The sequence below is a fragment of the Schistocerca piceifrons genome, chromosome 5 (assembly GCF_021461385.2).
Source record: "Schistocerca piceifrons isolate TAMUIC-IGC-003096 chromosome 5, iqSchPice1.1, whole genome shotgun sequence".
NCBI classification, from domain to species: domain Eukaryota; kingdom Metazoa; phylum Arthropoda; class Insecta; order Orthoptera; family Acrididae; genus Schistocerca; species Schistocerca piceifrons.
The window spans coordinates 305,332,618-305,357,298 of NC_060142.1; the positions used below are offsets into that span (position 1 = coordinate 305,332,618).

At 38.5% G+C, this 24,681-nt stretch overlaps 1 protein-coding gene across 3 annotated transcripts in view; it reads right to left on the reverse strand.

Annotated features, from left to right (window-relative positions):
- LOC124798340 (lysosomal acid glucosylceramidase-like) overlaps window positions 1-24,681 on the reverse strand; it is a 120,124-nt gene that overhangs the window by 34,946 nt on the left and 60,497 nt on the right. For 2 of the 3 annotated variants that reach the window (XM_047261695.1, XM_047261697.1), the window contains exons 2-4: window positions 20,493-20,547; window positions 7,156-7,359; window positions 2,186-2,312 (exon numbers count right to left, since the gene is read on the reverse strand). In XM_047261695.1, coding sequence (XP_047117651.1) covers window positions 2,186-2,312; window positions 7,156-7,359; window positions 20,493-20,544 — 383 coding nt within the window. In that variant the 5' untranslated portion in view covers window positions 20,545-20,547. Of the gene's footprint in view, window positions 1-2,185; window positions 2,313-7,155; window positions 7,360-20,492; window positions 20,548-20,648; window positions 20,668-24,681 lie in introns of those variants that run through there. The other variant, XM_047261696.1, reaches the window with a different exon arrangement.

The window sequence follows — 24,681 nt, forward strand, 5'->3', positions numbered from 1 at the left end:
TTGAGAACTTTTGAGAAAAAGAGTAGCAGGCCAACTGGCAAGATTCTAACTATTTTCATTCTACCCAGAAAACTACCTTCCTTCAGACATGAATAAAGTAAATAGCGAAACGGTTTGGCCGTTTCATCATCAGAAACACTTCTGGAATGTGTATTTTGGAATGGTGATCAGCTGGACTGCTGCATCTGCATGATGTCTTCTCTTGGCTCAAACTGTGTTCCTTTCAGGGACATTTCTGCTGAGCCAATAACAAAAAGTCTCATAGAGTCAAGTCTGGAGAGTAGGGAGCTTGAATAACCACAAGAATATTGTGTTTGGTGAGGAAGTTCTGAATCAGAGACCTAGAATGGGCAGTTGTGTTATCATGATGGAGCACTCAAGTTCTTGCTGTTCACAGATCCAGTCATTTTCAACATACAGCATCATGAAGGTGCCTGGGGCCTCCTGGAACATCCCTTTGTGAATGTTTGGTCTTGTGTTTTGTACTTATGAAGCAGCACCCCATGAGAGTCTAAGAAAATGGCCAACCTGACCTCAACATTGCTGTGGAGCTGCTGTGTGTTTTTTGACCTCATGAATGTTGGGTGTTTCACCTATGATGACACACATCATGCTTTCTGGATCAATTCATAAACACTGAGCTCACTGTCTGTGTTCATGATGTTTAGAAAGTTGGGGTTACTTTTTGCATTGTCCAGCATATATTGTGTGGTTTCCAGATGGCATTGCTTCTGCTGCATTATCTGCTGTTTCAGTGTGAAGTTTGTGGATAGTCTCCTCATACATAAATTGTTGGTCAAAATTGAATGAACTGATCCTGCTTACCCCTACCTAATCAAAAAGTTCTTGTACTGTGATAGAACGATCTTCTATGACCTAAGTCTACAATGTCATTTCAACTTGTTGAGGATTTGCCTAAACATGGTTCACTGTCAACTAACATAAAACCATTTTAAGCAGTTTTACCACTCCTCTGTCCATGAATTTTTCATGGCATTGTCCCTGAAAGCCTTTTGAATCTTGTGAATGGCTTTATTTGGGTATTGTCAAGTTTTTGGCGAAATGTGATGCAATATTTCTACTAAATTTACTAGAAACTGATGGGCACTTATTATACATCCTCACTGGTAGGCTGACTGGCAGTGACTGATGCTTTCTGCTGGTGCGAAAAAATTCATGACTGTGTGTGAATGGCCCCCACCACAGAAAGTCACCTGTGCCTTATTGATTTATGAGAGAAAGAAGGTTTGATACTTTTTGAACACATTTCATACAGCTCTTTCCTCAGATTAAGATGAAGTAGACAACTTTACTAGGCAACAAAATGATATGCCTCTACACTGATTAATGATGTATGAGAAAGGTTAAATGATGTTTTACCCAAATTGCATGAGAGCAGATTACCTGACTTTTTTTGCCTGGCCTCTACATTCACCTGTTCTGACACCATTCATGTTGCAAATGGTGTTCACACTCAACATTGTCTGAGGATCTGTTCTGAGTTGTTGCTTCTTTTCCTATATCATTTATTGATCTACATAAAAGCTGATAAATATTGCTTAGCTTTCAATTAATTATATTATTTTTGAAACACCCATTATACTGAGTACCTTTGGTAGATTGCCAGAAAATCTGATGAATTCTTCTCGGGTTATCAGCCGAGCTGTGGTGTTGTCTTGTCACAACATTTCAATGAGTTTTGTAACCATAATCTTCTGGACTTCACCAGAAGATGATGAGTACAAAACTCATTGAAACATTGTGACAAGATGACGCCACCACTCGGCTGATAACCCGAGAAGAATTCATTGGTGGAATACACCGAGAAAGACTGCAATCGCATATTTGCCAGAAAATGTAATTTAAGAATAAACATGCAACTAATTTAATCTAATTTTGCATTATGATGCTTGCTCACTTTTTATTTCCTGACTTATTATTTAACTATTTGTGAACACATGCTGTGTAAACCTCAATTTAGCATAGTAAGAATTGATACAAATAAATGAACAATTTTTGAAGCTAAAAGAACATAACTGACACTTTATGGCACATGAATAAATCTTGGTATATCTTCAGTGTGATTATTTCTGAATTGTTAGTTATGAAGTACAGGTTGCATTTCAGACACTTTGTATCTAAATATCATTAATATTTATGAAACAGCAGATGTATTAGCAATTACCTCATGAGGTTTATCTGAGAACCATTGGAAAGAGAAGCTACATTTATCCCAGCTGAGTCAGTGAATGCAGTCCCAAAGCCATGTATTGTTTGATATGTGGTAGTTGGATCAACAGTCAGCTTGAAACCTAAAAAATAAAGACAGGTAACATTTTTTTCTTTGGAGTTACCATGAAATTTGGAACATTATGGCTAAAAGTATTAATTTATGTATGTCATGGGGTCTGTTGATTTTTTTGCAGTGCAGTTAAGCAGAAACAACAGTAGATGGAATTTAAAAAAAAACTAGAAATAATCATGATATAATGATGGTAGTCTGCTGAGTATGATTTAAATTGTTATTGCCATAAAATAAAAACATTGACCTATATTTAAACCTACATAAAAGATGGAGAAGAAGAAGAAGGGCAGGAGGACAAAGTCGTCTGAGGAGAAGAAAGATAGGTAAGGATAAAAAAAGGAACTTTTCATAATAGAAGTTTTTTTCTTCTTCCATAACCTTTTTAAACTAATTAGTTATAAGCTTCATTCACTTAAATTGCTCTCCTGATAATACAAATGAAAGAGCTTTGCTGACGCATACAGTTGAAAAAGTGTACCTTTTGAAAACCACAGTGCAAAAAACTGTTCATGCCATATAATTTGGAAGATAACAATTTTGACTATTTGGCACAATCAACCACTGAGAGAAAAGATAATTTAATCTTATTGGCTGCATGTACTGAGAATATTTGTAGTTGTTTGAGTGTTGTCATTAGCACACAACAAAAATCTTAACACATCGTGGTTGTTATTGACTTCTTTCAAGATATACAGCTTGATCTTAAAACATTTTATGATTGTGTAGACTGTCACTCGGCATAAGTTTACAGTTCCTGCTAGCATCTGTCTTGAGATATTAAAATCATTCCAGCATTTAAGTGAGTGAGAGAAGTGAACTACAAAAATTAAGGTTTTCTGAGACTTTTAGTTCTTTTCAAAATACTTTAAGCTCTTCCTCTCTGATATGAAGGCCTCCCATTAACCAGATTCATTCCATATCATTCAAGGAAGCATTACACTAACCATACAAACTACACAAGAGTCTCAGAAAGTACTATACTGTTTCCTTTTAACTGAATTGCCCAGACATGGTGTACTCACCCTTGTGACTTGACAGAAAATTGGTTTCTTATGCTTAACTTCATTCGCACTGTCTATACTACTGCTCGCTTATATTTTTAACTAAAATGCTGTTTGGGTTTTTACAATGGCACAGAAAAAAAAATCTGTGATGCCTGTCTTGTCGTGGGATCTTGATTTTAGCTATGCAGCTGTAAACCCTTCGATCACACAGCTATATAAATCATCGTACACCAATGGAGTCACAGCAGCACTCTTCAATAACCCTGTCCATCCCCAAGACTTTCTGGAGCCAAGGACAATAGCAGCATCTACTGCATTCCTTGTGCTCTTACAATGGCTTTTAGCATGAGCAGATATTGGGTCATTAAACAATGTGGGGTGCAATTTTACCCTGCTTGGTGTTTCATCTGCTACATATCCCCTGCAGTCTTGTAGTACCTGTAACAATAACAGATAAATCCTATGTTCATTGTATATGTACATATGTGACTCTAGGAACAAATGGAAACCCTGTAGGGATGTTTTTAGAGACCCATATAGAAACTAATGAACTAGAAAGACGAGTAATAGCCTCCAACATTGGCAAAATAAAATATTACCTCTGACTGCTGGCACAAACACAGACAAAACCTGGTGTCTCAAAGGCAACAGAAGAAGAGAGACCAAATGATTAATGATGTTTTATCAACAATTATGTAAGTTATAAGGTCTTTCCAACCCTGGAAATTCCTTTAATATCTTCATCTATAATTTTCCATGCTATACCATACCACTGTGTAATAACCTGAAGTAAATGAGAAATCCTTGCAGGTATACACATCTAACTGTTGTTGCTGGAGTGTAATATCACAGACTTCAATAGCAATGACACATTATATTTGAAACCAGACACTCTTCATGCTGTGGTCACAGTTGTAACGTGATGCTGGGAGAAAGTTAGCAAAGTTCTACTTTTCACTAAAATCAGTAAAAAAGAACTGAAACCTAAAAATTTGGTGCTGATCTACAAAACATGCCTGCTCAAATTTGGAACTCACTTTTGCTTTTGTATGAATGCCGAATTCACAGCTATGCTGTACTCACAATCATGCAATGGGAAAATGATCAAACATTTCTGAGGTCAATGTGTGCACCAAAGGTTACTGCAACTGAGCAACAAACAACAATTCACTGACCTCCTTCACCTTTCCTTATGTGACTCCACAACTGATTGTTTCCAAGCAGAATCTCAGAATGATCTGTAACACAATTACCGGTACTATGAACATTTCTTTCTGTCAATGAACAGTTCACTTACCCCTAGTGTCTCTCAATATTCCCTAAGTCTTCCAGAATTCCCTGATTTTTACAGTGAATTCAGTTTGTCTGAGAGGCTCCAGTTTTTTCAGACAATGTGTGCATGTGTGTGTGTGTGTGTGTGTGTGTGTGTAATTCATGCTAACAAGTCCAAGTTGGCTACTGCATGCAGAAAGATGCCAATGTGCTCTTGAGTTGAAATGCATAATGGAATAACACAGTGTATATGGTTAATATGTGTGACAAACTTTCCCCATGGGAAGGGTGCTGCATTATTCTGTGATATGAATTAGGTATAAGACTTTAAAACTCCTCTGTAAATTCAGGCAGTTGGCATGATACAAGCTTTATATTTTGATATCCCAAAAAATCCTAATATATGGATCCATTTCTGTTTCCATAGTGTTATCCAGTATTCATTTATTTGAGTAAATAACTAGAGGCTGTTGTATTATGGTGAACAAGAGGAATATTTACTGAATCAATCCTTGTGTGTATTGTGGTTTTCAGTAGAATGACTGGTTCAATGCAGCTCTCCACACTAGTCTATACTGTGGAATTCTCTTGATCTGTGCATAACCACTGTAAACAATTTAATCAATGACAATGACTGGAGAATGTGGTACTACAATTACCACACTCAATTGGCATTCGAGAGGAATGAGACTTACATTGAGGTGAGAAGTTTTAGAATAGTGATATGCACATACACAGAAGGTGGTAATATCATGTACAAATGATATAAAAGGGCAGTGCATTGGTGGAGCTGCCATTTTTGTTCAAGAGATATACATAAAAAGATTTCTGAAGTGATGACCACACAACAGGAACTAACAGACTCTGAATTCACAATGGTAGTTGGAGCTAAATGCATGAGGCATTAAATTTTGAAAACTGTTAGGGAATTCAATATTCTGAGATCCACAGTGCCAAGAGGGTGCCGAGAATACAAAATCTGAGGTAATACTTCTCACCATGGACTACACAGTAGCCAATGGCCTTCACTTAACTACTGAGAGCAGCGGCTTTTGCTTAGAGTTTTCACTGCTAAGAGACAAGCAATGATGTCTGAAATAACTACAGAAATCAATGTGGGATGTACGATGAATGTATCTGTTAGGACAGTGTGGCCAAATTTGGCATTAATGGGCTATGTTAGCAAACAAGCAATGCAAGTGCCTTTGCTAACACCATGCCATCGCTTGTAGTGTCTCCTGCCTTGTGACCATATCAGTTGGACAATAGATGACTCTAAAACTGTGGCCAGGTCGGATGAGTCCCAATTTCAATTGGTGACAGCTGCTGGTAAGGTTCAAGGGTGGAGCTCACTCCACAAGGCCATGGACCCAAGTTGTCAAGCTGGTATTGACTCCATAATGGTGTGGGCTGTGTTTACATGGAATGGACTGGGGCCTCTGATCCAACTGAACTGATCATTGACTAGTGATGGTCATCTTCAGCTGCTTGGAGACCATTTGCAATCATTCATGGACTTCATGTTCCCAAACAATGATGAACTTTTTAAAAATGACAATGCGCCATGTCACTGGGCCACAATTGTTTGCAATTGGTTTGAAGAACATTGCGGGCAGTTTGAGTGACTGGTTTGGCTACCCATATTGCCTGATATGGGACATAATCAAGAGATCAGTTTGTGCACAAAATCCTGCACTGGCATCTGCAGTTATGGACAACTATAGAGCCAATTTGGCCCTATATTTTGCAGGGGACTTCCAGCGACTTGTGGAGTCAATGCCATGTCAAGTTGCTGCACTATGGTGGGCAAGAGGAGATGTGACATGATATTAGGAGGTACCCACGACTTTTGTCATTTCAGTGTATGCTTTTATTGTGACATGCAGGCTTACTTTTTTAATGGTTTCACTAAATTGCTTAAGGCAAATGCAGTTACTGTTTCTTTGACATGGACATGGCTGATTTCCTTTCTCTTCCTTGTCATATTTGAAATTATGCTCCATCTCTAATTCCCACACTGTAAACAGGAATTAAACTTAAATCTTATTTTTTCATCATCAAAATTGGAACTGAATAGTAGATCCATAATTTGTTCATTGATAGAAGATAGAAATAACATCTGTTCACTGGAGAAAATGCATAAAAAGAAGAGAATTTTTCATCCATGTCATTACATTTGATTCCAATGAATCTATAAGCAATAAATGAAAGGAAGATCAGTTAAATGACTTTTGAAATATCTTTGCTCTTGTAGGAAACAGTTGTGTGGCAGAGGATTAATAGTAGCTCAAAATCTTTCTCTCTCTCTGTCCCTCTCTCTCTCTCTCTATCTATCTATCTCTCTCTCCTCCTCCTCCTCCTCCTCCTCATCTTCCACGTTATCCTTATGTCATGAGAATCCTTACAAATATGTTTATGGCAACAAAGGAATTAAAGTATTCAACTGATTGTCCCAACAGTACCAAAATTGGAGTAAAGGACTGTTATTGACTATTAATAACAACAGCATCACAACACCCATATAGTCTCATATCATGTTGCAGAAAAATTATTTAGCAGTTTGCATTTACTTACGAAAAATGTTTCTGGTAGAAGTAAATGAACCAGTGCTCTTGTTGAATCGTAAGCCATCTTCATTTGAAGTGTAGAGCAAATATTGGCCTGAAGGAACAGGTGCTGGTTTATCAACGGTATCACAGTATGTCGCATTGCAGACACAGACAATCTTGTTGTCACCATAGTATTTTGGTACACATTGTTGGTCTGCTGCTACTATCACTGAAAATAAACACAAAATTATCTAATATAAGACAAAATACAACTTGCAGCATTGGAGTGAATTGAAGCACAGACAATACAGAGTGACGTATCATTCAGAATGTTATACTGTCAGAGCAGGAAAAACTTTTATTACAAAATTCATTTATTGCTTAATGTATAAAATGAAAATGAACTAAATATTGAATTTATGGACAAATTAATAATAATGAAATAAACTTTACAATTGTGTTTATTTATAGCTGTGTAAAACATGAAAGAATTGAATCAGCAACCTTTTTTCAGTGCATCTTTCCTTCCAAATAAATTTTAACTGTTTGAGAAATTATATTTGAATTCCATAATAATTAAGAGATCTGGTGCCTCAGAATAAAAGAATAACTTCTGGAAATAGCATACACTTAGGAATAACTAAATTTTCTTTTCCATTCTTTTAATAAAATTTCAGACAAAAACTTCATAGTTTCAACTTTAGACACGTGCACTAATGTGCACCACGAACGAATTATCTGATGGGGAAATTGGTAGATGTGATGTACATGAGCAGACAAACAAATGATTACAATTTTGGAATAGCTGAATGATTTATTCAACAGAAAGAAAACAAATTGAGCAAGTCAATAAACGTTGGTCCACTCTGACCCTTATGCAAGCAGTTAATCAGCTTGGCATAGATTGATAGAGTTGTTGGATGTCCTCCTGAGGGATATTGTGCCAAATTCTGTCGAATTAGTAAGTTAGATGATCAAAATCCCGAGCTGGTTGGAGGGCCCTGCCCATACTGCTCCAAATGTTCTCAGTTGGTCAGAGACCCAGAGACCTTCTTGACTAAGGTAGGGTTTGGTAAGTACAAAGACAAGCAATAGGAACTTACGCCATGCGCAGGTGTGCATATCTGGTTGTGATGTAAGCCCAGGAAGGCTTGCCGTGAGGGGCAACAAAATGGGGCATGGAATATCATTCATGCTGTGCTGTAAGAGTGCTGGGGGTGACAACCAAAGAGGTCCTGCTATGAAATGAAATGACACCCCAGATCATCACTCTTGGTTGTCAGGTCATATTGTGGATGACAGTCAGGTAGGTATCCCACCGCTGTCCAGGGTATCTCCAGACACATCATCAGTAGTCATAGGACCACAGTTTGAAGTGGGACTTATCACTGCAGACAACTCTACTCAAGTCAGTGAGATTTCAGGCTTAATGTGACCAACACCACTGCAAATTGGCTTGTTGGTGTACAGAGGTCAATGGTAGTCAGCACAAGAAGAGGCATGAGCTCAGTCTCCTTTCTGTGAGCCACCTTTCAATGGTCCTTGTGGTCCCTGAAGCACCTGTCACACATCAGATTGATGATAACAATGAATCTAGGTCACTAAGCACCTCTCTGACGATTGCTCGATCCTCACATTCTGTCGTGTTTCTAGGTCAACTGCATCATTCTTGATGCTATGTTCAGCCATGGTTCACCTGTTTTTCTATTCAAATATTGAGTGATTCGCTGACTACTACTGTCAGCTTCTTTGAGCTCACCTACACATTCTCTCTCATAAGTTGACATCTGTGTGTATTGTTCATGAACCTGTCTGTGATGTGTAGTTACTGTCCAACTGAGTATGTGGAATGAAATTCACAAAGACTTTAGGCTCTGGTACTGACATGTTCCCTGTTTACTATCCTTGCCAGCTGAGCAATGAAATTGCACTGCATCATCAGACAATCATCCACTGGCTGCCAATTTTGCATTTTTCATTGACGCCTGTATGAATATCAGTTTGTGACAAATTTTCATAATTTCTTTTTTTTTTTTTTTTTGTCTTAAGAGTGTACATTGAACTAAGATATAAATAGTTGTATCAAAGGAAAATCATAGTTGAGTGAACTAGCCTAACAAAATAGTGAGACAGAACTGTTGGTCACTACTTACTTTTACAGGCCAAAATGTTTAGTACTTCTGACTGACACATATAACAGTGAAAGTGATGATACCAACATACCTCTTGGAACTATTAATTCCTTCTTCAGGAAGCAGAGAGAGATAATTTGCAGAAAAAGAAGGGAGGGCAAGTTACTCAGGTCCCAGGATAAGAAGAACCCTGTGTTGTGAGGATGAAGGTAGACAGGTCTTCTATCTATCCTCAGTGTGTAGACAGTATGTTTCCTTCCCCAATAATACTTAATAATGCCAGAGACTGACCAGAAGCTACTTCATAACTAACTCTAGCACAAATAGCCCTAATGCAGCACAGAAAAAGAAAACACAGCATTTAACAATAACTTCTACATGGATATTGCACTCATCATTATCTGATCATTATGGCTTCCAACTTTTGCCTATTCACAATTACCAAGCTCAGCATCAATGCTATGGTCCACAAAGAGAGTTTAACTTTTGTTCTTAGATGACACCATCATGAATAATGTATGTTTTACATGAGGAGAATGTAATTATTGCATAACAGTCTGAGTCAGATGCAGTCATCTACTAATTTGGCAGCTAATGCAAGGACTAGCAGTTACCCAAAGGAAAATTGCAGGCCACTGGCAAAAAGTTGCAAAATATTAAAAGTCACTTTATTTGATGGTAACTTGTCAAGTATGACATTTTTTAAGTCTCATAGAGGAAGATTTGTCAGTCAAACTGAAGATATTAGACGTTCAGGATGAGGGCAGACAGAGCTTACACAAATGGTCTTATCATTCTGTAAAGTCATAAGCTTTTTATGCATCACAGATGGAACACAAAAACATGATATATACAAGAAGCTGTAAATGTACTCATGATCTGACCAAAGGGCAGAGGTAGGGTTCAAAACTATTGAATATTGTATATGTTAATTGCTACATGTACTAATGTCATTATTTTATAGTAGATTGTAATACCAGTAATCCTTGACTGAGAGAGTATAGTTTTTAAAAGATGTGTACAAATTATCTTGCTGACGAACAGGAAGGTTCAGACATGTCAATATAGGAAGCATTCACATGTGTCTGATCTTATCTGTCCAACAGCAAAATAATTTGTACAATCTCACAGAAACTATACTCAATGAGTTAAGTACTAGGTGAACACTCATTGTCAGTGAATACTTCCTGCATTCATATTTTAGTAGTTTTTGACATCAGTTGTAAACATATGAAAAACACCGCCAGCTGAATGTCAACCACTACAGGGAGGCTTTAGAATACAGAGCCAATTGGCATTTTCTGTCGTAGAAGAAAAGTGAGAACTGACAAAATAGTTTAGAGATATCACAACAACAAATGGGTATGAATATGCTTGCTCCTAGTTATTAATAACTATAAGTTCTGACTTTCTCCAAAGTAATACTCAATTAAAAGGTCTGTCTGTATGTTGCAGCAGAATGTGTGTTCAGTTTGTGATAACACTATATCCTCTGCTTCAAGTGAGATATTGTCCCACAAAGCAAACGCCCCTTGGAAAACTGTAAATTTGCAGTTTTTGCCAGCTTACTGATGTATGAGAGCTCTCCATGCAGGGCCATATATGGTATCTATAGACCATAAGACTAAGCATGCAGTGGGAGCCATATCATGGGAAATCTTATGGTGACTATCCCATAAAAATAGCATTTTAGAGAAATTTTTGAAGTAAAAGCCTATTATTTAAGGTTTATTATTTAATCTTATAAGACTTTATGATAAAATTTTTGTTTTAATGAATTGATGAGATTAAAAAGACAAAAGATCTAAAATTATCTAGGTATTTAAAACAATTAATTAACATTGCTATGAACAATTGTATGTAAAAAAGGTGAGATTCATGTCCAAGAAAGAAACGAGTATTTCAGTTTTAAAATACGATATTGAAACTAAAAGCAGACATGTTTGTCAGTAATATGCAAGACAACAAAAGGAATGTATCAGCTGAACAAATTGTAACTGTAACTGATTCTAACACATTGCTTCCCCAAAGAAACAGCCTTGAAATGAAAGTTTCAAATATTCTTACTGGCTAACTGATTTAATTTGATTTGATTTATTCATTCATCCATGGTACAATATTTGTTGCATGGATATGATTGAACAATGGTTCTTGTTAAATAATATCTAATTGCTAACATTCTTTACAGTTCTTACAATTAGCTCTACGCCATTTGTATGAATATTTGTGTCATACATTGTCACATATTATATGTTCGTGGATATTAAGTTTCATAATACCTGTTCAAGGATATTATTTGGCTATTGAGGTCTTCGTATTAATGATGCATCTTGTGATACAATGAAATAAAAAAAATTGCTACACCAAAAAATAATTATGCAGAGTAATGAAATTTCAGAGATACATTTGTCTAGGTAACATATTTAGGTTATTAGCATTGGTTTAATTTGTAAAGTCATATGATAATGTAAGTGTGAGATAAGCCATTGCAAATATGTGCAACTGCCAGAATGTTGAATGCAAGAATGTAAATTTGCATGCATCGTGTTGTACAGGTACTGTATGTCAGTTTGTGGGATGGAATTCCATGCCTGTTCCACTCGGTCAGTCAATACAGGGGCAGTTAATGCTGGTTGTGGATGATGCTGGAACTGTTGTCCGGTGATGCCCCATTTGTGCTCAACTGCAAACAGATCTGGTGTTTGAGGACAGATTTTCTGTTCAAACAGGCCAAGGCAACATGTTGCCACTCTGAAGTGCATGTTTGGTTACAACAGTGGTATGCAGGAGAGCGCTATCCTGTTGGAAAACAACACCTGGAATGCTGTTCTTGAATGGTAGCACAACAGGTCGAATCTCCCGACTGTTGTACAAATTTGCAGTCGGGCTGTGTGAGATAACCATAATAGTGCTCCTCCTGCTGTCATACGAAATTGCACCCGAGACCTAACAGGTATAGGTCCAGTTTGTCTAGCATGCACACCTGTAGGTTGCAAGCCCTCAAATGGCCTCCTTGTAACCAACACACGGCCATCAGTGGCACCGAGGCAGAACCAGCTTTCATCAAAAAACACCCTGCTCGTTAGGGAGCTCTCGCTTGATACCAATAAAGTCGCAAATGGTGATGTTTTGGGGTCAGTGATACGCACACTGGCTCAGCTCGTCTGGCTCAGAGCTGCCCTTGAAGTAACTGATTTGTAACAGTTCGTTGTGTCACTGCGGTGCCAACTGCGGCTCAAATTGCTTCTGCAGGTCCAGTATGATGTGGCAGAGCCATATGCCGAACATGATGGTTTTTCCTCTTGGTAGTGACAAGTGGCCTTCTGCAGTCCGGTCTTCTTGCAACCGTACATGTTCGCGATCACTCCTGCCAAATCTTTCTGCAGTATCGCAGAAGGTACATCCAGCTTCTTGTGGTCTTATCTACACGACCTCGTTCAAACTCGGAGATATTGGTAATGACGTCTTTGTTGCCTTAAAGCCATTCTTGACTAACATCAACTCACCACGTCCAGTCTCAAAGGTGACTTACGCCCATGACCGTTACAGTGTGTATTAAAAGCAAACCTGATTTGGCTCCTCAGAGTGGTGCTTCTAGCGAAATATGAAAGACACCATCTTTCAGTTGCAGAAACACTATTACCAACTTTCGTTTATGGCACACAACACTTTGGTGTTGAGATTATTTTTCCGTCAGTGTATCTTCATACTCTAGTTGATTTAAAATTTTACTTTCAACAATGTGTGTAGACAAAACGTTGTGCCTTTCTTCTGACATGGAGGTCCGAGGCCTGGTTTTTTAATTAAGTTTTGAAAATGACCTTTATCCACTGCTTTTTGTGATCATAAGTGACAAGTGCATAATTAGCGTGACCTCGATATCAGGAATTCGATGGTGGTTTGTGTGAACTGAATTCATTTCCAACTGTCAATATTCCATTTACATTTCTTTTAAAAAGCCTTGACAGTTTTGTCAACTGAAGTGCTACGAATCTGACTGGTTGCACTGGAACTCGATGCGACACAGGACAAGGTTGGAGGGGAGAATGCTTTATCAGCAGTCCACCGAAAAATTCTGTCTACACTACAGTTTCTCGGATTTTTTTAAATTTTTGCAGAGCATGTCCCTCGGCTGCAGCACTGATAGTCCGTGTGTAAATGCAACCCAGTTTCCTGTAGAAGTGTATCTACGGCTGTATTTGCAGAGAACGGTGACCTAGGTCAAAGATTTTTCGCCCCTCTACCCGCTCCCACTTTTTGTGTGCAAAACATTAAGTTTCCCTATTTTTTAAAAAAAGGAAAGTGGTCAGTAATTGAATTACGTAGAAGAAAATCTGGCCATTTGGCGTCCCAACTGAGTCTTTTTTAGGTCACCGACACAACGAGTGAAAAATCAGGACGTTCCTGATTAACCGGACACATGGCAACTCACGGAGCCATCTGAGAACCGCTTGTGAACGTCCTCATCGTTGAGAAATCTCCTTCCCTTGTTCTCTCAGCTTACCGAAAAGTTGGAAAACGCGTGGTGCAAGATCTGGACCTCCCGATCAGCATCACACATCGTCTGTGTAGCCTACATCAAATTGTTGGCGCCATTTCACTATGACCGGACACATACTGCCAGAATTTCATGGTGGATCTATGTGCAATTAAGACGTTTTGCCCACAACAATTGCTCTGTCCCGCGTACTCCAACTTTGGGGCACTTTTCCAGTTGCCGCGCTATTTCAGATGTACGGTATGGTGCATCTTTTATCCGTACAGTAGCAGTACGGCTGTATATGCAGGAAACCCGGGACATGAACGCCTACCGCCTACTAACAACTCACTACTCTTGTTGCACGTTGATAGTGTAACTTACTTTTTGAGGTCCATCAGCCCCAGATCTACGATATTTTCGAACCGGGCAAAAAATTTGATAGTGGCGCGCGTACCCTCTTCCCCGACCGTTTGAGATAAGACGTAAAAAATTAAAAAAAAACAAGTTCTCAAAAAATGTTCGCTTAGTCGTGCACATCTTTCTGAAGAGCTTGATATATATAGAACATATATGTTCGATGAAATGTAAGACATGTTATTTTATCTTAAGTGCAAAATGTTTCACACAGCATTCTTCTACCCGGAGAATAACTCGTTAGAAAATTCGTTAGATCCCAGCATTTTTTCCCTCTAATGTTGCTACAGCTTCACACGGCGTGCTTGCCTTTCTACGAAAGAATCTATTACATCAAAGTTCGTCAAACGTTTTTCTACATAAAAAAAATCAGAATATCGTTGTCTAATACCGAAAAAGCTGTTAATACGAATAGTACCCAAGACTGGTGTGGTTTCTCGATTTGATTAAGGATATTTATCACTATCTGCTAGATAAAACGAAATAGGCCTTTTTAATATTGCAGCAATTGAAACACACGCCAAATAAGCGTACTGTTTTGGCGGAAAATGTCATTTTTGTCTATCTTATTTACATAAACAACACGAAAGAATGTAAATGCCTATTAAGCCTACTACAAGCAAAAAATTTAATGTTAGGAAATAGTTTCACATTTCATTCATATGCTCCAGTTTCTCAAGCATGAGTTCGAAAAGCAGTAGAAGTACAAAATTTTTATATAAACTTGGAATCGTCATATTCTTCCATATAATTTGTGTGATGTACCCGTTTCTTCTCCTTCCTCGTTCTAACAAACAATTACTTCCTGCAGTTGTCAAAACGTTTTGTCCGGTTAACTTCACTAAGCCTTCCAGAATCACCAGTTTAGTTACCCCGAATTTATTCTCTGGTTAGGCGTTATATCGTATGCGTACAATGCGTCTTCCGCGCTATTCCGAGAATAGCTGCTATAACTGGCTCTTAGGAGTGTAGCGATGTCGCAAAAAATTTCATGTTCTTGGATGCATCGTAAAGGTTAGCTTGATCGTGAAATGAGATACATACATTCGTTCATTCTTTATTGATCCACTGAATCATTTTGTGTACAGAGAGTGCTGCAAGATATGGGGCAAGTCATTATAGTAGTTAAACATTAAAAAATACATAACACTAAATTAAATGCACCTAGACTTACACAACAGTACGTTAGTTATAGATTACAAGATATAGTATTAGTATACTCATAAGTTGTTCAAAATTAAGGTCAAGAAGGCCTAATTGAAATTTAAAATTTGTGGATACATTTAAAATCATATTAAGTACAGATAAGCATTACATAATTTATATAATAGGTAAGTTTTACTAGATAAGTATAATAAATACATACAAGTAGATCAATTTTAACAGTCGGTTTGGCCTTATTGAAATTTACATTTTGAAGATCAATTGTAGTGCAGAAAGATAAGTGTGCAAACGTATTACATGGAAAAAATCACATTAAAATATTCATGTAAGTAATAAAAAGAGTATTTTAATAATAAGGATTTAAGCCTTATTTTAAAATGTGCTGGGTTATTAATGTTTTTTATGTTTAGTGGTAGATGATTATAAAGTTTAATCGCCATGCATTTTACACTACCAGCATACAATTATACAATTTGATGGAATGGGGGAACTGTGTCAGCAAGTATTTACCTCTAGTGTTGTGCTGCTTACAGTCCAGATTCTGGTTCAGGTTGCCAATATTTAGCTTCATAAAACTTAGTATCTCCTATACGCACTGGCATGGAAGTGGAAAAATACCTAGTTCCTGGAATAGTTATTTTCACGCGTTTTCTGCTTTTTAAATAACATTATTCTGATAGCTTTCTTTTGGAGCTTAAATATTTCATTGGACTCAGAACTGTGGCCCCAGAATATGAGACCATATGTTAGGATTGAGCGAAAAAGAGCATGGTACACTGACGTTAGGATTTTTATATTCGTCGTTTCCCTGACTGACAAAAGCTTTAAACATGCTTTACTTAGCTTGGTAGCCAAGCTGTTAGTGTGTCTTTTCCAACTGAGAGTGTCAGAGATAGATATTCCAAAGAATTAAGTTACATTTTCCGGGTAAATACTATTTCCAACTATCTGTATAGTTGGGATGGTGGGATTTCTGTTCTGGACTGTATGAAATGTTGGCCTACAGTCTTTTTTGCATTAAGAAGTAGCTTATTAGCTGTTAGTCATGAATCCAGTAGAGCTTGCAGCTTCAGTGCGATCATCTGAGTCAGATATCAGAATATTGGTGTCTTTGGCAAAAAGGAAGGTATTGCAAGTCGGTAGGTGAAGAAGAAGATCATTAATGAACAGGAGAAGTAGGATCGGGCCTAAAACTGATCCTTGAGGGACACCATGTTTTATGGTTTGCATATCAGAACATGAAACTGTGGATTTTCCTGAACAGGTAACGTCACATAATGGCACATATTGTTTTCTGTTTAGTAGGTACCATGCAAACCAATCGTAGGCAGTGCCCCTTATAGTTTTTGTACTCTATGGTTTACAGTAGCAAAGGCTTTTTAAGATCAAGAAACAACCCCACAGCTGGCTGTTTCATATCTAAGAGAGTGACAGTTGTATCTAGAAATTTACAAACAGCATCTACTGTTGTTTTCCCCACTTGGAATCCATATTGACGTGGAGAAAGGATATTATACTTACTCAGAAATGATTTTAGTCTGTCAGCCACTAAATTCTCAAATATTTTACTAAACACAGAGAGGACTGCTATTGGCCGATAATTATTGGGATCTTGTTTAGAGTCTTTTTTGTGTATCGGTATAATTTTTGCTATGGTAAGTAATTTAGGGAATATGCCTCCCAAAAATGATGAATTAATGATATGTGATAGAGGCTTACTTATTATATTTGAACATCAATGAACAACGAAACAAGGGATTTCATCTTGTTCAGCAGAAGGAACCTTTTTTATTTTTTGGCCGATTTTATTTTCAATTTCTGCTTTTGAGGTTGATGATAAGAATAGTGAAGCAGTCGGGTTGCTCGAAAGAGGGGTTGGCATAGGGCGACTAGTAAGTTTTTCAACAGAATTTGTGTAGAAGGAGTTAAATTCATGAGCAATTTCTTTTTTGTTATTAATCAATCTTCCATTTATTTCTAGGTTACGGCTATCTGTAACGTTTTTAGTCCTACCTGTATTAGTGTTAAATATTTGCCACATACATTTACTTTTGTTAGTTGAATTTTTGAAAAGTATGTTATAATGAAGTTTTTTTGCTGCCTCGACAACATTTCTGAATACATTTTTATAAGCAGTGAAGTACTTTTTAAAATGAACACTCCCGCAAAAGTTTGTTTGGGTCAGGGAGAGAAGTCCCCTCTTTCTTTTGGAAACTGTTTTTTAATTTTAAAGGAAAATGGTAATTGAAGTAACAGGTGAAAATGTTTAGGAAGGCTTCACACTTATCATCTACTGTTTGTGATTGGAAGACTGTCTACCAGTTTCCTTTACTCATGTGGGATAGAAAATTTAGAATATTGTTTTCTGAAAAGTTTCTGTAATATTCGTGTTACAGGTTTGAGTTGCTGTCTCTCAAATAGAATTTCAGTTTTCATATTAATCTAACTTTACTTGACTTTTATGGTGACTTTGTCTTTAGTGATTTTTGCAAAGCCTCTAAGGAATAATGGCTTTCGTAATTACAACAACTAAAATGTTATTCCGTAACTTACCGTCGCCGGAAAAGGAAACACCAGACATCGATATTTAAAAGAGACAGTTTGCTGGTCTGAAAGGACGCATATTATTATACGAGACCCTAATAAAATTTTAGTTAACGCCATTATCCTTCGTCAATTATCTTAGCGCTGATTGCTACGAAATATTACTACACAAATACAAATTTTTTACGACAGAAGCAATTAGGTTCGGTGTACTGTTATTTTAATAAAACATCGATACTTCTGATGGCTTACTTTAGCAACTAAATAATTCCACAGTGTCTGGTAGATTACGCTAAGACATTATTCTCAAAACTCTAATAGACAGAACAGAAGAATAATGACAATGTTTTTGTCTTCTGTTTTAGAAATAAAAATTATGTGAGATACTATCGCTTATGCCTGTCAATTATTATCTTAGCGCTGATTGCTACGAAATATTACTACACAAATACAAATTTTTTACGACAGAAGCAATTAGGTTCGGTGTACTGTTATTTTAATAAAACATCGATACTTCTGATGACTTACTTTAGCAACTAAATAATTGCACAGTGTCTGGTAGATTACGCTAAGACATTATTCTCAAAACTCTAATAGACAGAACAGAAGAATAATGACAATGTTTTTGTCTTCTGTTTTAGAAATAAAAATTATATGAGATACTATCGCTTATGCCTGTCACATGTATATGAATTAATTCTTTGCCGCTACTCGGCATATTTATTTCATACAAATTTTTTCTTTTCCCTTAGATCTATTACAACCGAGAAGATAATATATACTCTTTCTTAACTGTTATTCCTGTTAGTCGTTTATTTCCATTCTGGTAATCTGACTCTATGGATTTCGCTAATAATTATTATAACGCTTATCATTCACACACCCAATCAACCACATAAACAAACAGCGATGACATTCACCTGTTCGGGCTTATTCGGATCACCCCGTATAGCCCCGTCCCCTTTTGTCTGCGTAAAAGTTTTTTTATTTCTAGATGCGATGGGGATTCCAGTGGCAGAGACATCGCGTACTCTACGAACGTATTCAAAAATCAACTTATGATTCGTTTTGAAATCAACTTAGAATGTGTTCAAAAATGTTCAAAAACCAACAGGAATGAGTTTCAAAATCATACACTACTGGCCATTAAAATTGCTGCACCAAGAAGAAATACAAATGATAAACGGGTATTCATTGGACAAATATATTATACTAGAACTGATATGTGATTATATTTTCACGCAATTTGGGTGCATAGATCCTGAGAAATCAGTACCCAGAACAACCACCTCTGGCCGAAATAACGGCTTTGATACGCCTGGGCATTGAGTCAAACAGAGCTTGGATGGCGTGTACAGGTACAGCTGCCCATGCAGCTTCAACGCGATACCACAGTTCATCAAGAGTAGTGACTGGCGTATTGTAACGAGCCAGTTTCTCGGCCACAACTGACCACACGTTTTCAATTGGTGAGAGATCTGGAGAATGTGCTGGCCAGGGCACCAGTCGAACATCTTCTGTATCCAGAAAGGCCTGTACAGGACCTACAACATGCGGTCGTGCGTTATCCTGTTGAAATATAGGGTTTCGCAGGGATCGAATGAAGGGTAGAGCCACGGGTCGTAACACATCTGAAATGTAACGTCCACTGTTCAAAGTGCCGTCAACGGGAACAAGAGGTGACCAAGACTTGTAACCAATGGCACCTCATACCATCATGCCGGGTGATACACCAGTATAGCGATGACGAATACACGCTTCCAATGTGCGTTCACCGCGATGTCGCCATACACAGATGCGACCATCATGATGCTGTAAAGAGACCCTGGATTCATCCGAAAAAATGACGTTTTGCCACTCGTGCACCCAGGATCGTCGTTGAGTACACCATCGCAGGCGCTCCCGTCTGTGATGCAGCGTCAAGGGTAACCGCAGCCATGGTCTCCGAGCTGATAGTCCATGCTGCTGCAAACGTCGTCGAACAGTTCCTGCAGATGGTTATTGTCTTGTAAACGTCCCCATCTGTTGACTCAGGGATCGAGACGTGGCTGCACGATCTGTTACAGCCATGCGGATAAGATGTCTGTCATCTCGACTGCTAATGATACGAGGACGTTGGGATCCAGTACGGCGATCCGTATTACCCTCCTGAACCCACCGATTCCATATTCTGCTAACAGTCATTGGATCTCGACCAACGCGAGCATCAATGTCGCGATACGATAAACCGCAATCGCGAGGGGCTACAATCCGACCTTTCTCAAAGTCGGAAACGTGATGGTACGCATTTCTCCTCCTTACACGAAGCATCACAACAACGTTTCACCAGGCAACGCCGGTGAAGTGCTGTTCGTGTATAAGAAATTGGTTGGAAACTTTCCTCATGTCAGCTCGTTGTTGCCACCGGCGCCAACCTTGTGTGAATGCTTTGAAAAGCTAATCATTTGCATATCACAGCATCTTCTTCCTGTCGGTTAAATTTCGCGTCTGTAGCACGTGATCTTCGTGGTGTAGCAATTTTTATAGCCAGTAGTGTAATTAATACATAATTAAGTTTGTACAGGACGGTCAGAGCGCGAGTCCTGTTCGTTTGTTGCAGCGCGTTTATTTTTCGCCGTGACGACTTACCCGTGAGTGGAATCAGAAGCCACAGGCCGGTTGACATCCGGACGAACCCCATGACCTGCAACAGACAAGAAATGAGTGCCAACTGGAGGCGCCTGCGATTGTCTTGACTATATAAACCACTTCAGTTTGTCCGTAATCTACAGCGCCTGAATTGACCTTGTTATCGGTTGAGGCACGCGGGAAAACCTTCGAGTGCCCTTCAAGGTGCAGTAAGTAAGTACTTGGTATAGGCTTCACGTGTTTGTTCCCGGGATAAAGAAGTCGCAGAATTCTCCGTATTATAGAAAACTTGCAAACCTAGAAATCTCTCAAATTATCCAATCGGCAGCTGCGCTGTCAAGGTCAGGTTGCTGTATCAGAAGCAACTGGTTGTTGTATAAGATAATGAAAGTTTTATCGTTTGCATGAGTACGATCAAACAAACAAGGTAAACAATTTTGCAGCACTTGTATTTCTGTTTGGAGATGACGTAATTTACTGATTGCCTGTCCCTGAGATAATGGTTTTCTGTACGCAGCATGGTGTTCTCATATTGTGGTGGTGTAGATTGCAAAATAATTATTCCATTATCCGTCTATATTTACTTTGGTACCCTGTTTTCTGTACCTAAATGAGCTCACTGTGGTAGATTTGTAGCTAGTATTGCTTCGTAGGTCTCCATCTGTGATCAACTGCAATCAAATGACATGGTAAACCAATGGTTTCAACAGTGTTATTTGTGAAATCTGTGTTTCATTTGTTATGTTGTTTTCCTGGATTTAGATTTACGGTGTTTTTTTTCAATTTTTTACATGTTTGTTTTCTATAATTGCGTAGGATTCCGCGGCCAGTCAGTTGACATAATAGTTTTCTGGGTATGGCACCGCGTCATAATGCATACAACTACTGCTGCTGGAGAAAAACCAACGTTTCGGCCACGGTTGCAGCGGCCTTGTTGAGACTCAGAAGAAGGCCGCTGCAACCGTGGGCCGAAACGTTGGTTTTTCTCCAGCAGCAGTAGTTCTATACATTATGACGCGGTGCCATACCCAGAAAACTATTATGTCGAATGTTTGTTTTTATTTTACTTTTTATAGGATCCGACAACCAGACAGAATTCCAAAATAAAATATCTGACATCATTGTAACGATTTAAAATCAACATAATCAGCTATCGCTTACAGGAATGAAACATGCACAAAGTAACTGTTTTGCGATCGAATAATCAGTACCCCACGGTGCAAGTAAATCACAGATTGACTTTTTAAACATTAAACATTATATATGTAGTAAGGACAATCATGTCTCCAGATGTATTGAGAGTTACGAGAACTAGCAAATAAAAATAATTCATAGTGAATGATAGAAATTGGTGACTTATGTGTAAAAGTGGAGACGTAGCTACACCATGAACACATTTTTGAAGTCAGGCATAGAATAGACATGCCTCGGGCATGGATGTGTGTGTGATGTCCTTAGGTTAGTTAGGTTTAAGTAGTTCCAAGTTCTATGGGACTGATGACCTTAGAAGTTAAGTCCTCATTTACTTTACTTTTAAGGTATTGCGCAACATTCGTGACGTCATAGCTAGTTACAGCGGACTAGGCTGGCACACAATGGAAAGCATATGAATTCTATATGGCGTGAGTAGGCTGCTTCCCTACATCTCATTCACAACTTACGTGTTCGCTGGGTTCCTTGCCGCTTAACATAAGGCTGTAATGAGCGACGAGGCTGATCGTGACCATTTTTTGTCGAAGATCGTCATAGGCGCTGAAATATGGTTTCATCACTTCGAACCGGAAACAAAACGGTAATCCATGCTTGGCGCCAATCCACCTCTCCTCCGAAAAAAAAGTTCAAAGCCGCACCCTCAACTGGTAAAGACATGACGACGGTTTTCTGGAAGTCTGAAGGGGTTATTCGGTTTGACGTTGGCGCAACGATCAACTCTGAAGTGTACTGTGCTATTCTCAAGAAGCACAAAATGCAAACGGTCTTCTTGTTGACAACGCAAGGCATCACACAGCTCTGCGCACCCGGGAGGAGCTCACAAAACTTTAGTGCACTGTTCTTCCTTAGCTACTCTACAGCCCCGGTCTCGCACCTTCCGACTTCCAACTGTTTGACTCAGTTAACGATGCAGCGCCTGGATGACGGGAATGTTACTGATGCAGCAAGACGTTGGCTCCAGCGTTGACCAGTTGAGTGGAAGCATGTAAGCATACAGGCCCTCCCAGTAAGGTGGCGTAAGGCCGTAGTATTGAACGGAGATTATGTTGAAAAATGGCGTTTTGTAGCCAAAAGAGTGGGGAATCACATGGTGTATTGGAAACTTGAATAAAATGTGCTGCATTACTTATCGAATGCCCTTCGTATTGCCTCATCTGGGGACATTTTATAATAAGCTTGTTTTTCGTAAGTTATATGACAATTTCGGGAGTTCTAATACAGAACTGGAGCTCTTAACCGTAACTCGTTTGTTAAGATATATAATTGGTACCTCTTGTGTTTTGGTAATCAGATTTTATCACTTGTTTAAACTGGGGTTTCAACGTTCTAAACGCTCATTTTCTTTCTCTCTGTTACAGTTCAGTGTTATCTGTTAATTATTGTTACTATTCCAAGGCTCCAGTGGGTTGGTTGTGTACAGGCCAGTTGACCAGAACTGTCTCGTTAATATTCTGGAGTAAAAGTTGTTTATTTAAAAGAGTTTGTAAAGATGTTTATACTTTTTATTAATCTTACAGACGTTGTTTAACTCGAATGGAGTAAATGATCTTTCATGATTCAATGTGTACATACGTTTTTCAAGAAGTTGTATGTTTGTTATCTTAGATCGAAGACCAAGCTAATAAAACCTTGTGCTAACGCTAGGGTCAAAATAGTTTCTGGGACCTTACCACTTACCTGCTCTCTACCTATCTGGTTGTTTCCGCTGATTTCATGTGACTTTTTTTAACCAACCTCCGCAAAGTTCGACACTCCCTGTCCCTCAGTATATGAGGTCTGCTTGGTCGTGGAGGTGCTGTGAATGTTCCCTTGCGTTTCTATTTCACAATCACATCATCAACAGTCGATTTGTGTGGTTTCAGAAGGGTTGAAATGTCCCTGTGCATCTGTAACTCAGATGAGATCTAATGACAAGTCCACATTCGAATGCACTGTGCTCTCCTGAACGATCTATTCTGTTTTTATTGCTTGTCTACTGATAGCTCAGAACTTCCCACCTCCTTTTTTACTAGCGGGTTCGACAGTACACAAGGGTGTCCGTATACAACTGATTATCATTTAGTGTACCTAAAACCATGTTTTGTGAGAAATGACAAGTATTTTGGGACAGGTCAGGTAAACTGCTGGTGAATCCTGTGGATGCCTTGGGCAGATGGAGGGAGTATTTTGAAGAGTTGCTCAATGTAGGTGAAAATGTTTCAGATTTCGAGGTAGAATGGGATAGAATGATGATGGAAATAGGATCACATTTGAGGAAGTGGATAAAATGGTCAATAGATTGCAGTGCAATAAAGCAGTTGGGGTGGATGAAATTAAGTCGGAACTCATCTAATACAGTGGAATGTCAGGTCTTAAATGGCTACACAGGATAATTGAAATGGCCTGGGAGTCGGGACAGGTTCCATCAGACTGGACAAAAGCAGTAATCACACCAATCTTTAAACATGGAAACAGAAAAGATTGTAACAACTACAGAGATATCTCTTTAATCAGCGTTGTGGGTAAAATCTTCTCAGGTATTGTTGAAAGGAAAGTGCGAGTATTAGTTGAGGACCAATTGGATGAAAATCATTGTGGGTTTAGGCCTCTTAGAGGTTGTCAGGACCAGATCTTTAGCTTGCGGCAAATAATGGAGAAGTGTTATGAGTGGAACAGGGAATTGTATCTATGCTTTATAGATCTAGAAAAGGCATATGACCGGGTTCCTAGGAGGAAGTTATTGTCTGTTCTACGAGATTATGGAATATGAGGCAAACTTTTGCAAGCAATTAAAGGTCTTTACATGGATAGTCAGGCAGCAGTTAGAGTTGACGATAAATTGAGTTCATGGTTCAGAGTAGTTTCAGGGGTAAGACAAGACTGCAACCCCTCTCCACTGTTGTTCATATTATTTATGGATCATATGTTGAAAACAATAGACTGGCTGGGTGAGATTAAGATATGTGAACACAAAATAAGCAGTCTTGCATACGCGGAT